This window comes from Macaca mulatta, chromosome 2 (assembly GCF_049350105.2).
Source record: "Macaca mulatta isolate MMU2019108-1 chromosome 2, T2T-MMU8v2.0, whole genome shotgun sequence".
Classification (NCBI taxonomy): domain Eukaryota; kingdom Metazoa; phylum Chordata; class Mammalia; order Primates; family Cercopithecidae; genus Macaca; species Macaca mulatta.
In genome coordinates, this window is record NC_133407.1 from 39,376,673 (window position 1) to 39,398,031 (window position 21,359).

The following is a 21,359-nucleotide window of genomic DNA, read 5'->3' on the forward strand; positions in this document are numbered from 1 at the left end:
TCCGCCCACCTCAGCCTCCCAAAGTGCTGGGATTACAGGCTGTTTATAAATTCTTAAACTTTAAAATGTTTTCACATATTGGTATATACAATAGCTTTAAACTTTAAAACTTAAAGTGTACATTTAAAGTGAATACAGGCCGGGCGCGGTGGCTCAAGCCTGTAATCCCAGCACTTTGGGAGGCCGAGACGGGTGGATCACGAGGTCAGGAGATCGAGACCATCCTGGCTAACACGGTGAAACCCCGTCTCTACTAAAAAATACAAAAAACTAGCCGGGCGAGGTGGCGGGCGCCTGTAGTCCCAGCTATTCCGGAGGCTGAGGCAGGAGAATGGCGTGAACCCGGGAGGCGGAGCTTGCAGTGAGCTGAGATCCGGCCACTGTACTCCAGCCTGGGCGACAGAGTGAGACTCTGTCTCAAAAAAAAAAAAAAAAAAAAAAAAAAAAAAAATAAAGTGAATACAAAGAATACATTTTGTTGTGAAAAATTCAAAGAATATCAAAGTAAAAGTTCTTCTTTCTCTCTTCTACCAAATACCATTATTCTCTCCAAAGGTAACCAGTGTTTAAAGTCTGAAAGTTTTCTAGATCAGTATAGATACATTACATTTACAGCTAAAGTTTTTATTTTTACATAAATAGTAGCATACTGCATTTGTCCTGAAACTTGCCATTTTTCACTCAATATTTTGTCTTAAAAATCGTTTATCTATCTCAGTTTATTTAACAATTCCCCTGTTGACATTTAGACTATTTCCAGTTTGTTACTATTATAGAGACTGCTGCAATAAAACATCTTTACATATATTTATTGGTACACACCTGTGCATATCCACGTACATACCTAGAAGCAAAATTACTGGTTTAAAGGGAATATATATCTTCAATTTTGGAATATACTACAAAACTGTCTTCTAAGAAGGCAGTTTTAAAAAGGGGCCTTTTCCTCTATATCTTTATCAATCATTTTAATTCATGCCAATCTGTTGAGCAAGAAGTATCCATTTTCATTTGTATTTCATTAATAATAATTATTAGAAATAGGGTCTCACTCTGTCACCTAGGCTGGAATGCAGTGGTGCAATCATAACTCACTGCAGCTTTGAACTCCCAGGCTCAAGCTATCCTCTCACTTTACCCTCCCAAGTAGCTGGGACTACAGGGTGCATGCCAACACATCCGGCTATTTTTGTTTTTGGATACGGGGGTCTTGCCATGTTGCCTAGGCTGGTCTTGAATTCATGGGCTCAAGCGATTCGCCTGCGTTGGCTTCCCAAAGTGCTGGAATTACATGTGTGGGCTAATGTGCTTGGCTTTTATTAATTATTAATTATTTATGTTATATATAATTAATTAATGCCTCTTTCCTTTCTTTTTCTTTGAGACACAGTTTCACTTCTGTTGCCCAGGCTGGAGTGCCATGGCATGATCTCGGTTCACTGCAACCTCCGCCTCCCGGGTTCAAATGATTCTTCTGCCTCAGCCTCCCGAGTACCTGAGATTACAGGCACCCACCACAACACTCAGCTAATTTTTTGTATTTTTAGTAGAGACAGGGTTTCACCATGTTGGCCAGGCTGGTCTTGAACTCCTGACCTCAGGTGATCTACCTGCCTCAGCCACCCAAAGTGCTGGGATTACAGGTGTGAGACACTGCACCCAGCCTAATGCCTCTTTTCATGTTTACTGGTTTGTAAGATTCTTCCTTGGAAAAGTGCCTTTTTCATATCCCTTGCTCACTTTTCTATGGGATTTATTTATCTTTCCTACTGATCTGTAGGATTTGCTATGTAGGACTGAAAATATTTCCCCCGTCATTTTTTTTTTAACTTTGCTCAAAGTGCAAATTGATGTATACATCTATTTAATCTATATAAATTTATACAGATTGGCTGGGGCAAGGTGGCTTATGTCTATAATCCCAGCACTTTGGGAGGCCGAGGCAGGTGGATCACTTGAGGCCAAGGAGTTTGAGACCAGCCTGGCCAACATGGCGAAACACATCTCTACAAAAAAAAAAAAAAAAAAAAAAAAAAAAAGAAGAACAGATCATCAATTTTTAACTTTGTGACTTCTTTAGAAAGAAGATTTAAAAAATATCCTCTTATTTTCTCATAAACCCTTACTTTTGGCCTTTTATATATAAACCATCTAGTAGTTATTGTGGATACACATTAGGTAGGACTATAAACAGCTATTTTTCCAAATACACAGTCAGCTGACCCATCACCATTTATTGAATAGTCCCAATCCTTTTGCCACTGATATGAGACTTTTATCATAAACTACATACAAACATATATATATATTATGTATTTATAAATATGCGCATATCACATATATATATCCACCAGGCCCCCTGAAATAATTTTAAATTACTAAGCATTTATTAGAAATCTTATTTATGCAATATGAAAAACATTTTATCTCCTGGTACCCTTCCTCATGAAATACTTTTTATATTTTTCTTCTTAAATTATTACTTTTTAAATTTCCAATTTCACATTTCATCTAGTCCAAGAATAAATCACCTTAGGATTACATCTATTTGAAATATGAACTCTAGGATTTTCTTCCAAAAGAAAAGACACCTAACCTATGTCTTTGTACCAGAAAATATCCACTGTAATGCACTGACAAAACTATATAAAATGACCTAGTTTAAATGAGACAAGATACCTAGCAAATATTCAAATATTAAGCACAGAGAAGTGCAATTAATGTTATTTCTATTCTTTGTCTCCCTCTCTCCAAATTTCTTACCTGTTGCAAACTGAGAATGAGAGTCTTGGCACACTGAATTTTATCAATCTGCCTGGTTTTACTCAGTGTTTCCTTAATAATATCACCATAGTCATTGTAATACTGTGAGGGAAAAAAAGAAAACACAGCTTTAAAATTATTGAAATTTCATGAGATAAAGAATAGGTTGGTGTCACCTCCTTTGAAAATGGAAAAAAAAAAAGAACAGGTTGGTGAAAGAAAGGAAAGGTAAATAAATAAGTTTTTAATTTCTTCATCTTAAACATAACAGGAGTTAAATAACTGTCTAAAGTTAAAGGAATGCACATTTGATGTTTAAGATTATGAACTAATATTAGTAAAACCAAAAAAGCTGGGAATTCCAGGAAGAGAGGTGGTGAGAAAAATTCCCCATTCTTGTTTTTTCATGTTTGATACAGGGTCTCACTCTGTTACCTTACCCAAGCTGGAGTGCAGTGGTGTGATTGTAGCTCACTGCAGCCTTCAACTCTGGGCTCTGGTGATCCTCCCACCCCAGCCTCCTAAATAGCTGGGACCACAGGTGTGTGCCACCACGCCTGGCTAATTTAAAAAAAAAATTTTTTTTTTTGTAGAGACGGGGTTTTTGCCATGTTGCCCAAGCTGGTCTTGAACTCTTGACCTCAAGTGAGCTACCCACCTCAGCCTCCCAAAATGCTGGGATTACAAGTGTGCGCCACTGCACCTCGCCTTGTCCATTCTTGTTTTTTGTTTTTGTTTTTATTTGTTTCTGAGATGAAGTCTCACTCTGTTGCCCAGGCTGGAGTGCAATGGCATGACTCGGCTCACTGCAACCTCTGCCTCCTGGGTTCAAGCGATTCTCCCACCTCAGCCTCCCAAGTAGATGGGACAACAGGTGTGTGCCACCACGCTTGGGTAATTTTTATATTTTCAGTAGAGACGGGGTTTCACCATGTTGGCCAGGTTGGTCTTGAACTCCTGACCTCAAGTGATCCACAAGCCTCATCCTCCCAAAGAGCTGGGATTACAGGCGTGAGCCACTGTGCCCGGACCCATTCTTTAAAACATGATTGAACAGACAACATCTAAAATGTACAGATCAAGAAACAGAAATTTTGGTAGAAGTCTCCTGAAGAACTAAAACCAAAACAGTTAAAACTGCTTACTTCCGGGGGCTGGGCCTAAACAGGGGGAAGGGGGGATTAGGGTAACAGACTTAACTCTTTATTTAATACTTTGTGTACTATCTCATCCCCCAAACCCCTATCAACATGTCTATATTTTACTATCGAAATATAAAAAAGTAAAACACAGACATTTTCAACAGTGACTGGGAAAAGTTATAATTCAGTTTTTTGACATAAGATTTAAAGAATTTTTTCTGTGAGTAAATAATCAAAAGGTTTCATTTAAAACCATTAAATCTGGATATTGTTTCCAAGCTAAAGTCTACAGTCTATGTGAAGAAGTGATTAATAACAGTTTGGCAATTAGATTTTCAAAATCTCAGAAACATAGGTATGTTTCCACAATGTGAAATGCTAAAAGGCGAACAGCTCAAAAGGATCATCCTTTTAGTGCAAAGAAGAATTATCTCAATGAAGAAAAAAGAGAAATATCAAAACACTAAAGTACTGGAGCAGGCAGATTTCTTTTAAGTTCAGATTGAACTAATTATGTACAAAAGATGGAGGAAAAGCCACATAGCCATATATCAGAAGAGCAAATAGCTATTACAATACTCACAAAAAGGTTAGAGCCTATAATGAACAGAAGTGTCCCTGAAATGTTAAGGATGATAAAAATTCTGAATAAGACTTGCTTCTTGGAACCAATGAACTATTGTTAAAGGATTACCAGGAAAAACCAGAACTCAACACATTTTATGCCTCTTTATTTCCTGCTAAAGAGAAAACTATATAAAAAGGGTAGGATAAACACTTATAAAATGGAACTAACATCCAGGTTTAGTGAAGAGATAATGAAAGCATCAAGTTGTTCCAAACTGAATTAGTTTCCTAGGCCAGATGAATTGTGTCTTAACAAAATTTGTGGAGATTATGGAAACTTTGTACTCTTTAAGAAATGGTAAAGAATAGGAAAGATGCTAGAGGACAGAGAAAGATAATCATAGTTCTGATTTTCCAAAGGGAAAGAAGGTTATATGGAAAATTAACCCCTCCTCCACAAATGCCTGGGATCCACCCTAGATATTTCTCATTAGGTTGAGTGGGACCCAGGAACATGCAATTTGCAATAATGTTCCAGGTGACCAATGGAAAATCAGGATGAGGAATAACTATTCTGAACAATACCATCAGTGAGCTCGATGCTGAGCCTAAGATTACAGAATACATTATTAAATGTAATGCCTGCGAATATTTGGAAAGGAAATGGTCATTGGAAGCAAGCAGAAGTTTACTAACAGATCATGACATTTTCTTTTAGAAAGGTTCAACATGCAAATATCACAGTCTATTTGGATATCAATAATTAGTTTGACAAGCTCTTTCATGACTTCCTTGTGGACTAAGTAGAGAAAAATGAGCTGAAACAGGTAGGTATATTTATGCTGCTGTCTTGGCAAGGGCTTGTCTTCCTTCCCATGCTCATCTAGTAAGCTCCTATTCATCCATGCAACTCTGTTTACATATTAGCTTTAGGAATTCTTCTCTTGCTCTTCTCACGTAAGTGTCTATATTTGGTGTTAGGTTAGTAATTTATACATCTATCACAACAATAATCATGCTGAAGCTTTGTGGTCCAGTGAAAAGAGCTAAGCTTTGAAGTTACACAAACCTAAAATAAAATCCCAGTTTCTGTTACTTTAATAGTTGTGTGTGACCTTGGAAGGTTTACCTCTTGATCCTTAGTTTCCTTATATGTAAATGATGATACTATTTCTTACATCACAGGGTTATTAGAAAGATCAATGATAATGTGAAAGTCTTAGAACAGTGTCTCAAATATAAATGGCATGAACACACGGCAGTCATTCATTATCAGTATGCTACATTATGTTTACATATTAGTTAACTCTTAATCTGTAAGCTCCTTAGTGCAGAATCATGTCTTACTTAAACCTCTGGCTACCAGCACGTTACTCATCACACTACAATTGTTCAGCAAAATATGATAAATCAGCTACTATATCATAACTGGAATTGGACCATATCCAAACATGAAGACACAAGTAGATCAAATGGCACATACAAAATTCTAAATAGAGGCAAAAGAGAATATTCTCTGTGACACAAGAACAAGGCAAATACAGGAAAACTGAGAAGTATTTCCTCCCATCTGTGCCTGTCGGGCCACATCAAGAAGAGTTCTGAGCACTGCTTTTTCAGAGGGTCAGGAACAAAATGGAACTTATGAAAGTAGCTAAAAAGTATGTTCTTTCATATAAATGCTTGAACTCCTACTCAGTGGAACGGATATAATAGTACAGACTGATAAAAAGCTTATAGAAAAGAGAGAAACTTTATCATAAAATCATCCACATTACACAGGTGAAAAGCTGTCAATTTTAGCTTCTGTCTTCATCCTTTCAATTGCAAATTTCTCTGCCAGTTAGAGGAAGGAGAAAAATAAGAATATTTAACTATACCTTCATGTAGTGTTTGAAGATGTCTGCAGCTGCATGCATGTCAACAATGTCATAAATGATAAGTTTGCTGAAAGCAGCAAGTAGATTCCTTCTTTTATGTAAGGCCTCAATTTTATTAGCTTCATCTTCTTCATCACCCTCTAAACACAGATTATAAATTGGTTATGAATTCTGGTACTTTATCCACGTAAAACAATGCAGATATCTGTATAATTGAAAATTAGCTTAATATTATAACTTCACAAATAGTACAAATCAGTTTTAGATGGGACAAAAACTGTTACATTAATTATTTTAGGGTGCTGTATTTAGTTACTTATTTATCAAACACTAAATAGGTACTAAGGTTCCTATCTTCTTAGGAGATTACCATAGTAAAGACTGAATAAGATAAGCAAACCATATGTAGTCTACCCTCCCTATCTGTGGATGCAGAACCCACAGATAGGGAGGGCTGACTATACTATACCATTTTATTTAAGAGATTTGGGCATCCATGGATTTTGGTATGAGTGGGAGTCCTCGAACCAATCCCCCACAATACTGAGGGACAGCTGTATAAAAAGATTGTTTTTCTGATACTTGTGTCAAAGCAATACTGTGAAATTATCTGTTTACCTTTAAAATGCTGTCTTTTCTTATTTCAATATTCCTTATGTGTTAATACATTTTCACAGAGAGAACACTTCTGAAAATTTTTAAGACACAGGGAAAAAGTTTTCTTTCAGAAAAATATTTAGGGAAGAAATGGAAATATGGATGAGTTAAATTTTCAGTGCTCATCCTAAACATGGTTACATTATCAACTGAGAAACAAAATATTTTGCAAACCATGTTATGCACATCAAAAAAAATTTTAAAGCCCTATCAAACACTTTCAAAACAAGTGTGTTTCTTTCTTAAATTTATAAGTTTCAGACTCTACTGGGTTTTCTATTTCTAATCCTAGAAAAAACACGCCAACAACACTCCAGATGATAACATTTGTTTCAGGCTCCGTACTGACCCTCTCCTGTCCTGGCCTGCCCTTATCTTCTTTTTTCTCTTCCTTACATGTATAGATTCATAAAAAGAATTTGCTGGCAGTCTCTCCTTTCTACTAAATAGTCTTATTGTGAAGCATCAGTGGTTTGACAAGTGGACATTTTTTTGCTTAAGACAAGTAGCAGGTAAATTTGTCTCTTGAGATGAAAACAGACTCTAAATAAACATACTGTTTTACAGACTAGTATTTTCCAAAATGTTCTAAAAGAACAGCTGAACAGTATCAAATAGATTTGTGGATCAAATATACTTCTTACATTATTTTACAGAGCTTAAATAATCTATTTCACAAATAACCTATTCTAAGTGACACTTATTTACAACTAATCATTAACAATTCAGTCTAATATTGCTAAGTTATCACTCTGCAGGCACAGCACAACTTTCACTAGTGAGGTTTAATAACACTTTTTCAGCATTTAATATCAAACAGTTATGTTTTGTTCATTTAAGTAATACATAATGACCACTTAGGAATAGAATGGAACCTGGATACTTTCCTTTAGAAAAAGTATGAACCCGGATATAGCCAATTAGAAACAACATCTATCCTACATACACATTTGTACATGTGGGAAATGACAAATGTACACTACTATTCATTACACCATAGTTTATAATAGTTGATGACTGGAAACTAGCCATATGTCAATTTATGTGAGATGGATTATACGTATTATGCTATATCTACATAAAGAAATGCTGTAGAGCTGTTAGAGAAAGAGCTCTTTATATAACGACAGGAAAAGATCTGAGGTACAATGTTAAAGGAGGGAGACTTCACTATGTACATTTTTATTCTTGTTGGTTTCTGAACTACTATTAACTTTTTTTTTAAATTTTAGTTTTTTTCTGTTTTGTAGAGACAAGGTCTCACCATATTGCCCAGGCTGCTCTTGAACTTCTGGGTTCAAGCAATCCTCCTGCCTCGGTCTCCCAAAGTGCTAGGATTACTGGTGTCAGCCACTGCACCCAGCCAACTTTTTTAAAAGAAAGAAATCTCGATAATTTTTACAATTGAATTTGTTTCTTTTCTCCTATCTTTTGGGGTTGGTAAAACAAAATCAATATTGACAAGATGATAGCTACAAGTACCCATGCTCTGGTTCTCCTCGTCTTGGTCAATAAAAACGTGATCCATCACAAAACTGAGAAGTTCAGACTGGAGTCCAGTATCTGGATTAAACACCAAAGGCTGAAGGCCCTCTCTGCCACCTGTCATTAATTGATGGCTGAAAATCATCAGAAGATCACAGAGTAACATGAAAGCCTGGAATACAAAGGCAATTCATCAGCAAAATACTACACAAATGTAACTACAAGTCAACATTAATGAAAACATATGAAATTAAAACATAGTTTAATAGCAATACCATAATATAAATTTTAAGTATTTAAATTCCAAATATTTAGTTACAATTTCCAAATTTAATAAAATTACTTTTTCTCACTAAACACTTGTCTTATTTAAGACTTTTCCCAAATATAACCTATTTCTTTTACTCTGCTTTATCAACTCAAAAACAGCTCATTAAGATAGTTTGACTTGAACTTTTAAAAAATGAGTTTAAGCAAGATGTTGATCACAGGTCAAAAGAACAAAATGAGTTTAACTCAACTCTGGAAATACAAAATTGATATAACAGATTATAACAAAGATTAGAAATCAATTGTATACTGCTTAATCAAATTAGCATAAAATTTGAAACTCTAATTCAACATAGTATAATGAATACTTCTAAAAATTCTGATGTTAAAAAATTCTGTCAGTGTACTACTGCACATTGATGTTTCCGTCAACAATGGACTGCATATACATGATGGTGGATCCCATAAGCTTGTAATGGAGCTGAAAAATTCCTATCACCTAGTGATGTAGTAGCTACATAACCCTGTGGTGCAACACATTACTCACAAGTTTGTTGTGATGTTGTTTGTGGTGATGCTGGTGTATTATGATGCCAGTCATATAATAGCATAGCATATACAACTTGTGTATAGAACTTAATGCTTGAGGATAATGAATATGTTGTCAGCATATGTATTTACTATACTATACTATACTATACTATACTATACTATACTATACTGTATTGTACTATTCTACACTTTTAATCATGATTTTGGAGTGTACTCCTACTTATGAAAAAAGTTAACTGTGAAACATCCTCAGGCAGGTCCTTCAGGAGGTACTCCAGAAGAATGCATTGTTATCATAGGATAGGACAGCTCCATGCAAAATACTGCCACTGAAGACATTCCAATGAGACGTGTGGGAGGTGGAAGACACTGATACTGGTAATTATGACACTTTGTAGGCCTAGGCTAATGTGTGTGTTTCTTTTCTTTTCTTTTTAAAGACAGCGTCCTGCTCTGTCACCCAGGCTTGCTGGGAATGAAGTTTTTGGTGTCACACAAAAAAAGAATTAACATGGGAACAAATGATGAAACAAATGAACAATGAAAGTAAAGGCGAGCTTTACTTTCTGCAGAAAGGGTGCTACTCAATAACTGTCCAGTCACGAGAGCACACTCTACCCTCCTACCCAAAGGAGACTGACACGTCTACCCTACTGCTGTGTCCAGTTTCCATTGGCTGGAATAGGACCTCACATTTTACACTTTACCCGACTGGCTATTAGTTTAAAACTTTCTCAATTAGGTAAGGGGGACAGAACAAAGAAAGAAAAGGAAGTTGCCCAGGGATAGTTAAGCATCTCCAAATAAGGAATGGCATGCACTATGGGCTGGAGCTTGTCTAGTTCTGTCCAGGCATGCTGGAGCAAGCTAAGGCAGCTGATTGAGAACACACACACACACACACACACACACACACACACACACAGGATAGCAATCTTATAGTAAGAAATTGTGATTGAGAACACACACACACACACACACACACACACACACACTGGATAGCAATCTTATAGTAAGAAATTGTGACTTTTTATAATCTTTGAAGAACTTTCCCATTTCTCACAGGCTGGAGTGCAGTGACACGATCTCGGCTTACTGCAACCTCTGCCTCCTGGGTTCAGGCCATTCTCTTGTCTTAGCCTTTCAAGTTGTTAGGACTACAGGTGCATGCCACAACACCCAGCTATTTTTTTGTATTTTTAGTAGAGATGGGGTTTCAACATATTGGTCAGTCTGGTCTCGAACTCCTGACCTCAGATGATCCACCCACCTCAGCCTCCTAAAGTGCTGGGATTACAGGTATGAGCCACCACGCCTGGCCTGTTTCTTATTTTTTAACAAAAATGTTTTTTTTTTTTTTTTTTAATTAAATAGGCTGGATGCAGCGGTTCACACCTGTTAATACGAGCACTTTGGGAGGCTGAGATAGGTGGATTTCTTGAGGCCAGGAGTTTGAGACTAGCTTGGCAACATGGTGAAACCCTGTCTCTACTAAAAAATACAAAAATTAGCCAGGCATGGTAGCCACACGCCTGTAATCCCAATTATGTTCAGAGGCTGAGGCATGAGAATCATTTGAACCCAGGAGACAGAGGATGTGGTGAGCCAAGATCACACCACTGCCCTCCAGCCTGGGTGACAAAGTGAGACTCTGTCTTAAAAAATAAATTAAAAAAAAGCTTCTAGAATAAGGATATACGAAAAAAATATTTTGATCAGGCGCGATGGCTCACACCTGTAATCCTGGCATTTTGGGAGGCCAAGGTGGGCGGATCACCTGAGGTCAGGAGTTCGAGACCAGCCTGACCAAAATGGAGAAACCCCATCTCTACTAAAAATACAAAATTAACCAGGTGTGGTGGTTCATGCCTGTAATCCCAGCTATTAGGGAGGCTGAGACAGGAGAATCGCTTGAATCTGGGAGGTGGAGGATGGGGTGAGCCAAGATTGTGCCACTGCACTCCAGCCTGGGCAACAAGAGCAAAACTCTGTCTCAAAAAAAAAAAATTTTTTTTTTTGTACAGCTGTTTAATGTGTTGTGTGTTAGGTATTATTACAAAAGAGTTTAAAAGTTAAAAAAATTAAAAAGTTTATAAAGCAAAATAATTACAGTATGATAAGGTTAATTAATTATTGAAGAAAGAAAAACATTTTTTTGTTGTTGAGACGGAATCTCCCTCTTTCGCCCAGGCTGGAGTGCAGTGGCTAGATCTCGGCTCACTGCAAGCTCCCTACCTCCTGGGTTTACACCATCCTCCTGCCTCAGCCTCCCGAGTAGCTGGGACTACAGGTGCCCTCCACCACACCTGGCTAATTTTGTTTTTGTATTTTTAGTAGAGACAGGGTTTCACCATGTTAGCCAGGATTGTCTCGATCTCCTGACCTCGTGATCCATCTGCCTCGGCCTCCCAAAGTGCTGGGATTACAGGTATGAGCCACCACGCCCAGCCAAGAAAAACATTTTAATTAATTTAGTGTAGTCTAAGTGTATGGTACATATAGAGTCTACAGTGGTGTATAGTAATGTCTTGGGCCTTCCTATTCATTCACCAATCACTCACTCACTCATTCACTCACTCAATCACTCAGAGCTACTTCCATTCCTATGGTAAGTGTACCATTTTAAAATCTTTTATACTGTATTTTAGATATGTTTAGATACATAAATACCCGTTGTATTATAATTATCTATAGTACTCAGTATAGTATTATAGTACAGGATCGTAGCCTAAGAGGAATAGGCTATACCATACAGCAATGGCATGTGGTAGGCAATACTATTTGTTTATGTAAATATACTCTTATGATGGTCATACAATGATGAAATTGCCTAACAACACATTTCTCAGAATGTATCCCTGTTGTTCAGTGGTGCATGACTGTATTAGAAAACCATTAATATAAAAACCAGTATCTAATAAGGCCTACAAACAAATTTAATTATATAAAGAAACTGAATACATTTGTACACATTATAGGTATGGTGCCAAATTTGCCCTGTTTAATGAATTGAGTGAAATAAATGGGTCTGATCAGTTTGTTACAATGGAAAGATTTTGTTGTGGGATAATTGAGGGCTCTGAAACCTCCCAACAATCCACTAACACTGCCCCCTCCAAAGTTGATTTCTATGGGAAAACACAATTTTGGCATTTAGTTTGGAATGCCTGTATATCTGGTTGTCCAACTGCAGCAAGAGTCTTGGCAATTCGCGCCCTGACAGCATAACCATGAAATATACTAAGGTATTTAGAAAGAGCCATTTGAAAAAAGGGGAGCATAAAGAGAATCCAGGGGAAATACTTTTTAACCAGAAGGCCATAGTTTTGGACATCACCAAGCAGGTATGATGCAGAAACACTGGATTTGGGGTTTAAATGGCAGAGCTAGGCCGGGTGCAGTGGCTCACACCTGTAATCCCAGTACTTTGGAAGGCCGAGGCAGGCGGATCATGAGGTCAGGAGTTTGAGACCAGCCTGGCCAACATAGTGAAACCCGTCTCTACTAAAAATACAAAAAAATTAGCCAGGTGTGGTGGTGGGCGCCTGTAATCCCAGCTACTTGGGAGGCTGAGACAGGAGAATTGCTTGAACTTGAGAGGTGGAGGTTGCAGTGAGCTGAGTTTGCGCCACTGCACACCAGCCCAGACGACAGTGGGAGACTCCGTCTCAAAATAAAATAAAAAGTTAAAAAATAAAAATAAAAAAAATAAAAATAATAAAATAAAAGGCAGAGCTGGGTATTTCTCCACAGCATAAGCAGTCTTCTGAATATTTAAAGAATAAGGTTTAGGGAAGACCATCTCTGTTTCCATTTTAAGTTAAATGCTGATAACTCAATAAAGATACTTGTCACTATTTGTAAGAAGAGATAGCAAAGGATAAGTAATACTGTACTCTTTCACCAGATTAACTGACTCTAGCCCAATATCCAAATAAGAAATAGTATGGAAAATACACATTGTTTTACACAAATGTACTCCCCAATACAACAGTCTATTTAAAAAATAGTTTACAAAATCACATCATGGAAACAGTATTTCCCTGGCCCACCCTGACCCTGCCCCTCTGCAAGAAATGAGGAATCTATTAGACCAATAGGATATGTCCACCTGCTTACCAAACCCCACTTCTACGCCACTGTCCAAGTATAGGGACTCAGAGACTCCTTGCCCTAACAGTCCTGAGCCTGTTGTCTGAGCCTGCAAAGGCCTCTTCTTTAGGCATACTGCAGACCCAATGTACATATTACTAGGCCTCTGGGTGGTCAATGGGCAGCTGTTTGGGCAGGTGGTATGGACAGAGTTTCAATGCGGGGCTAAAGTGTTGGCATGCATGTGTTAGAAACTCTAACTGGTGTGGGAAGGAGCTGAAGGTAAGATGATAAAAGGGTATGTCATATGTCAGCTCCCCAGACACTCAATATTCTGTGTAGAATTTTTTTTTTTTTCTTTTCTGAGACACAGTTTCGCTCTTTTTGCCCAGGCTGGAGTGCAATGGCATGATCTTGGCTCACTGCAACCTCCATCTCCCGGGTTCAAGAGATTCTCCTGCCTCAGTCTCCCAAGTAGCTGTGATTACAGGTGCCTGCCACCATGCCTGGCTAATTTTTTTGGTATTTTCAGTAGAGATGGGGTTTCACCATGTTGGCCAGGATAGTCTTGATCTCTTGACCTCGTGATCCACCAGCCTTGGCCTCCCAAAGTGCTGGGATTATAGGCGTGAGCCACTGCACCGGGCCATTCTGGTGTAGAATTCTTCGGAGTCAAAAAGTCTACATTTCAACCTGCCCTTCCAGCTGATGACAATATACTTGTGAAAGTAAAAGGAAAGAATGTATATTATATAATAAGTTTGTTAGCTTGCTTTATAATATAAATATTCACACATCTACAGTCTTGTTCTAGGTCCAGTAAATGTTAGGAATGAACATGTGTACTAAGAACTGCCATAAAAAAATTGTATCATTTTTTTTTTTTCCCCTGAGACGGAGTCTCACTCTGTCGCCCAGGTTGGAGTGCACTGGCGCAATCTTGGCTCACTGCAAGCTCTGCCTCCCAGGTTCACGCCATTCTCCTGCTTCAGCCTCCTGGGTAGCTGGGACAACAGGCACCCGCCACCACGCCCAGCTAATTTTTTTTGTATATTTAGTAGAGACGGGGTTTCACCCTGTTAACCAGGATGGTCTCGATCTCCTGACCTCATGATCCGCCCGCCTCGGCCTCCCAAAGTGCTGGGATTACAGGCGTGAGCCACCGCGCCCGGCAAAAATTGTATCTTCTTAATGTTCATTACTGTATTTGAGTTGATTTTATTGAGAGCTCTTACTGATAATTTCTTACCTGTTCTTTCACTGGAGTATTAACATTAGACAGGCACTGCTGGCAAACAGCCAAAAAGGATTTCACTGTTTTCCTCAATACCAACAAATCCTCCTGTAAGACACATTCAAATTTGCGAGAATGAATTACAGGATCACAGAAAACTGATCTAGAAGAAACAATAAGTGGAAAATAGCAAAACTGGTTTATTCTCAAGGAAATTCATATAACCAAATTTAATGTTGGGAACCATTTAATGTATTCATTTCTTAGTTATCTGTCCCAATAGAAGGGGCAGTGACACTGACACTCTGAAACAGTTAGAGTTAGCTATGGAATACTCAGTATGATTGCTTTCAACAAATTTCCTTTATAAATATGGTTTACTTAGGTTGATTAAGATTGTTAGTCATTCCTGTGACACACATTACTGCTAGTAAAGTGAGGCGGCAGAGCAGCACACTGAAAAAACTCAATTAGGCAACAAATGTGTACTGAATTTATCTTATATTCTCTTATATCTCAGCACTCTGCAAAATGTCAGGGGAAGAAAGATAAATGTAAGACAGTGCCATGCCCTCAAATAGTTAACATTCTAGCAGACAGACCAATTACGGAGATGAAGTTATTGTATTAACTCTAACTGTAGCAAAGTTGGAGAAATCTTCATAGGAGGATGGGCTTTAATCTAAGGTTGGATGGGTAAACAGATTTAATTAGATGGCCACATAAGATTCCATAAGGAACATTTGAAAAGTCCAAAAGGAAATTTCAAGTCGGGTGCAGTGGCTCATGCCTGTAATCCCAGTGATTTGGGAGGCCCAGGTGAGAGGATTGCTTGAATCCAAGAGTTTGAGACCAGTGTGGGCAACACAGAAAATTCACTGCACATGGTGGAGAATACCTGTAGTCCCAGTTACTGGGGACGCTGAGGTAGGAAGATCACTTGAGCCCATGGGGTCGAGGCTGAAGTGAGACATAATTGTGCCACTGCATTTTAGCCTGGGTGACAGAGCAAGACCTTGTCTTAACATTTTTTAAATTTATCGAGTGCCTACAACCCACCAGGCACTGGTTTAAGGGCTTACTATTATATAGTTTAGTGTTTATATTGATCCTAAGAAACAGTAATTATTAGCAAGGGGTTGAAACTAGGACTATCTGATATAAGAGCTCATATTCTTCTCACTGACTAATGAGTAAGACACATGCAAATACCAACATTTAAAACAGCAATGAAGACTAATTATCTGAGCAAAGGCTAATGTAGAAACACTTAAAAAGTACTCAACTAAAACTCTTTAAGCTACTCTATTTTATACAGATGACAGCACTGAGTCTTTTTGGGGATCTTTACATCCCAAATAATGACACTTCAAAAATTACATACATATTTCCTTTTGCTAACATGAGGGTAGTATGTGTAAGAAGGAGCAAGTTTATCTTGTGCACAGCAGTAAAAAGGACACCCTCTTGAGAATTTTTCATGTTTCTGCAGATAAATATCTAATAACTAAACTTCAACGTTCCTGAAACTTCTTTAATTTTAAACATTCAAAATACATTGAAGGAAACAGATGAGGGAACAGGCAACTACAATATAGTGTAAGGAGTGCTATGGTAGGAGAAGACATGGGCCCCATGTTGGAAAACTTAAGTCAGAGTCAAAAGTAGTCATGAAAGAGTTCCCAAAGAAGATAACATGTAAGCTGAGTCCTGAAGGAGAAAAATAATCTAGCTACAGAAAAAGGTATTCCAGGTAATGCATAGATATTCAAAAGTGCAGAGGTGGCTAGGTGCGGTGGCTCACGCCTGTAATCCCAGCACTTTGGGAGGCTGAGATGGCCAGATCACCTGAGGTCAGGAGTTCGAGACCAGTCTGGCCATCACGGTGAAACCCCGTCTCAACTAAAAATACAAAAATTAGCCGGGTGTGGTGGTGCATGCCTGTAATCCCAGCTACTGGGGAAGCTGAGGCAGGAGAATGGCTTGAACCTGGGAGGTGGAGGTTGCAGTGAGCCGAGATTGCACCACTGCACTCCAGCCTGGGCAACAGAGCAAGACTCTATCTCAAAAACAGAAAAACAAAAACCAAAAAAAAAAGTGCAGAGGTGCTTTTGAGGAACTGTTAATTTATTGTAGTGTAGCTGGGGTATAAATAGGGAAGACAGCAGCAAGAAAAAAAGCTAAAGAGGAATAAAACCATTTGCATTTACATAGAAGACCATTTAAAATATCAGTTAAGTCATTTGGATATTGTCCTGCTGGCAATAAGGAACTACTGAAGAAGGATTTTTAGCATGAGAGTGCTAAAATTTTGTGTAAATGACTCATTCTAAACACAATGGAGAATGATGTCCAATAGGTCAGTTAGAGTAGTCACATCTTTCATTGAGAGCTTACATGCACCACATACTGTGTTCCCAGGACCATAAATTTACATTTCATCATCACTCTACAAAGTAAATTGCAATATTCCTGTTTTACAGACAAGAAAACTGATATTCACAGCACCCATAGATGCTAAGTGACAGAGCAAGGATCTAAACATGGGACTCCCTGACTCTAAAGTCCATGTTCTTAATCATTACTGTGTATTTTATTGCATATTAATAAAGGCCATACGAATTTTTTTTTTTTTTGAGATGGAGTCTCGCTCTGTCACCCAGGTTGGAGTGCAGTGGTACGATCTCGGCTCACTGCAGCCTCCGCCTCCAGGGTTCGAGCAATTCTGCTGCCTCAGCCTCCCGAGTAGCTGGGACTACAGGTGCGCACTGCCATGCCTGGCTAATTTTTATATTTTTAGTAGATAAGGGGTTTCACCATGTTGGCCAAATGGTCTTGATCTCCTGACCTCGTGATCAGCCAATCTCGGCCTCACAAAATGCTGGGATTACAGGTGTGAGCCACTGTGCCCAGCCAGGGATAATTTAGAATAAGGGCCTGAAAATAAAATATTGGCTCTAAAGATGTGGATGGATGAAAGATAAAGCACTAGAACTGATAGAATTTAGGGAGTAATCGGGTAGAGGCTGCTGCTGATTACTCCTTAATTTCTAGGGAGCTGCCTACTAGATGAATTGTGGTATTAAGTCATCAAGATAAAAAACACAGGAACAGGCCAGGCATAGTGGCTCACACCTGTAATCTGAGCACTTTGGGAGGCTGAGACTGGCGGATCACCTAAGGTCAGGAGTTCAAGACCAGTCTGGGCAACATGGTGAAACCCAGTCTCTACTAAAAATATAAAAATGAGCCAGGCGTGGTGGCAGGCGACTGTAATCCCAACTACTCAGGAAGCTGAGACAGGAGAGTCGCATGAATCCAGGAGGCGGAGGTTGCAGTGAGCTGAGATTGCACCACTGCACTCCAGCCTGGGAGACAGAGTAAGACCCTGTCTCAAAACCAAAAAACAAACAAAACAAAAAAAAAAACAACAAAAAAAGGAACAAATGCAGTGATAGCTAAATTTCAGAGATGACGATTTTGAGATCCCTAATAGATATCTTGAAGATGTCTAGTAGGCAGCTGCGTATGTGAGTTCAAAGCCCAAGAGAAAGAATATGAGTCAGAAGAAGGATTTGGAAGTCTTCAGCATTTAGATGGCAACAGATGTGACAGAAGTGGATGAGACTGCTCAAGGAGAATACACAGAGAAAGGTGACAGTGAGTATCCTGGGAAATACCAATATTTGAAAGACGAATGACAAAGAAGAACTTATGAAGAAATCTAAGAAATTATCTGAGAAGTGGAAATAAAACCAGGAGAATATGGTATCCCGGAGGTAAGAAAACATTAAAAAAATGAATAATTAACAATGACAAATGCCACAGAGAGATAAAAGAGATAAGGATTAAAAGTGCCCCAGGAATATAGCAACTATGAAGCTGTGGGTGACCTTGGGGAGAGCACTTTCAATAGAGTTATGAGTGCTGAGTCAAGACTGCAGTGAGCTGAAAGGAAGATAAGGAAGAAGTCAGCTCTTTCAAAAAAGTATGATTATAAAAAGTCAGTGAAAAATAGGATGGGGCTGATAGAAGTCTGCAGGTTGATGATGGATTTTTTTGGTCACTCTTGACCTTTTTAAGAGAAAAGATTTGAGAATGTTTGCTGAATGAATAGTAACTAAAAGAACAAAAAGCAAGCAATGCTATTAACTAGCTATGTGATCTTAGAAAAATTATTTTACATCTCAGGATTGAAGAGTTTTAAAATCTATAAACAAGAGAGTTGAACTAGGTATTCTGAGGTTCTATGTTAACTCTGATTCTGCTAAATTAACTCTAGGAAACTCAAATGAGAACAGATAGTTGTCAACCTGTAAACCTTCCAGTATTCAAAGGAACATTGTTCCATTGTTAGTACCTAAAATAGTGCTTTACATATACTAGGTATTTAATAAATAGTTACCAAATGAAATGTTGGTATACTTAATATGGATGTTTACCACAATCCTAGGGGCAATTTATAATGTGTTCACTTCATCAAACAATAAATAATTATTGGGTTTTTAAGAAATGATGCTAGGAGTTACTAATGTTCCTTTACTCCCTCAGATTTCTTGATTAATATGTAAGAAAGTATAGGGAATCAATCAGTCATCTTAGGAGCTGGAGGCAAAAGATTCCTTTAAAGGTTGAGCACAAAGCAAATGTGTCTTATGTAAAATGATTACTTCCCAAAACATCTAAAGAGTAGTACATTTAATACCACAAATAAGTAAGCAATCTACTGATGAACAGTAGTATTTTAAGAGACACTGGAAACGTGAAACAACCAAGGAAACAGAAGAAATTAAAGGCTTTTTTTTTTTTTGAGACAGAGTTTTGCTCTTATCACCCAGGCTAGAGTGTAGTGGTGCTCTCTCGGCTCACTGCAACCTCCACCTCCTGGGTTCAAGCGATTCTCCTGCCTCAGCCTCCTGAAAAGCTGGGATTACAGGTGCCTGCCGCCACGCCCAGCTACTGGTTTTTTTCTTGTATTTTTAGTAGAGACGGGGTTTCGCCATGTTGACCAGGCTGCTCTCGAACTCCTGACCTTAGGTGATCCACCTGTCTTGGCCTCCCAAAGTGCTGGAATTACAGGCATGAGCCACTGCGCCCAGCCAGGCTTTCTTTATTGTTATTATTTTTTCCTCTTGTTTCCAGTGGGGATGGACTAAAGACCTTCTTTAGCAATAAAGTTTGGCCTAGATTTGGATGCAACCTAAATATTGAGTGCTCAAGAAAGTTAATTTAATTGTAACTATATTCCAACTGAGAGAATTATACATACTGACAGATTTGGGTAAATGAACACAGATACTGTATACTTAACAAAGTTAGCTAATCTCTTACAGTAAATCCTTTGAACAGTTGGGAAGAGAATTTAGGGTCTTGAGAATTTCAGAACTCAGTGCTTTTATTCATCCACTTCATGATGTTGGCATGTTACTGTACTTCATTTGATTTAAGTAGTGGGAATTATGATTCCCAAGACTGTGATTTTGCTCAAGTTGAGGAAGGCTGCCATTCCTGGGTCACGTGGTAGTAAATATCTATACATTTTCAAGGTGTTATATCAAGATTTTGAAATTAGTTCAGGATTTGCCAATTTAAGACTCCAGTATTAAGAAAGCAAAGATGTCTCACAGAGTGAGCTTTCGTCTTAACACCCCTTAAAGAACAATAGATAATATTCAAAAGAAAAAGAAATATGAAAAGATTTAGAATAGGGCAAATTATAAGAGCTTGTTCTAAACAGGTGAAAATTAGCACATTTACTATGAATTATTTTAAAATATAAATCACCGGCTGCTTTTTAATTTGAAAAAAGTTACATTCCTTATATTATGGATACTGTCACTTCTCATCTGCTATAATAGCTGTAATTCATTATGAAAAAAAGTAAATATGCTTAACTTACTTCATTTTATCTGGGCCAGAATGCAATAATAATAAAAGTTAACATTTATCCACACTGACTACTTGCCAGGCACTAATCTAAATTTTTCACAGATTAACAACTGATCCTTACAACTGTGATAGGTATTGGTATTATCACCCCCATTTTACATATAAAGAACAGGCATGGCCGGGCGCAGTGGCTCACGCCTGTAATCCCTACACTTTGGGAGGCTGAGGCGGGTGGATCACAAGGTCAAGAGATCAAGACCATCCTGGCTAACGTGGTGAAACCCTGTCTCTATCAAAAGTACAAAAAATCAGCCAGACGTAGTGGCGGGCGCCTGTAGTCCCAGCTACTTGGGAGGCTGAGGCAGGAGAATGGCATGAACCTAGGAGGTGGAGCTTGCAGTGAGCCGAGATCACGCCACAGAACTCCAGCCTGGGCAACAGTGCAAGACTCCGTCTCAAAAAACAAAAACAAAAACACAGGCACAGAGATGTTAAGGGACAGGCCCAAAGACACACAGCCATTAAGTAGCAGAGTGAAATAACAAAAGCAGTCTGCCTCTAGACTGTGGTCTTAACCACTATGCTATAATGACTCTTTAATATGATAAAATTAATATGTGGCAACTTGCAGAGACAGGCAGCATTATGAAAGTAAGAAATTTGGCCAGGTGTGGTGGCTCACGCCTGTAATCCCAGCACTTTGGGAGGCTGAGGTGAGTGGATCACCTGAGGTCAGGAGTTTGAGACCAGACTGGCCAACATGGCAAAACCCTGTATCTACTAAAAATACAAAAATAGCCAAGTGTGGTGGCACATGTCTGTAGTCCT

At 38.4% G+C, this 21,359-nt stretch overlaps 1 protein-coding gene across 5 annotated transcripts in view; it reads right to left on the minus strand.

The window, feature by feature from the left end:
• STAG1 (STAG1 cohesin complex component) overlaps nucleotides 1-21,359 on the minus strand; it is a 401,927-nt gene that overhangs the window by 24,881 nt on the left and 355,687 nt on the right. For all 5 annotated transcript variants that reach the window (XM_077991519.1, XM_015132094.3, XM_077991520.1 and 2 more), the window contains 4 exons: nucleotides 14,658-14,750; nucleotides 8,492-8,666; nucleotides 6,353-6,492; nucleotides 2,764-2,865 (listed from right to left, as the gene is read on the minus strand). In XM_077991519.1, the coding sequence (XP_077847645.1) occupies nucleotides 2,764-2,865; nucleotides 6,353-6,492; nucleotides 8,492-8,666; nucleotides 14,658-14,750 (510 nt within the window). The remainder of the gene's footprint in view (nucleotides 1-2,763; nucleotides 2,866-6,352; nucleotides 6,493-8,491; nucleotides 8,667-14,657; nucleotides 14,751-21,359) is intronic.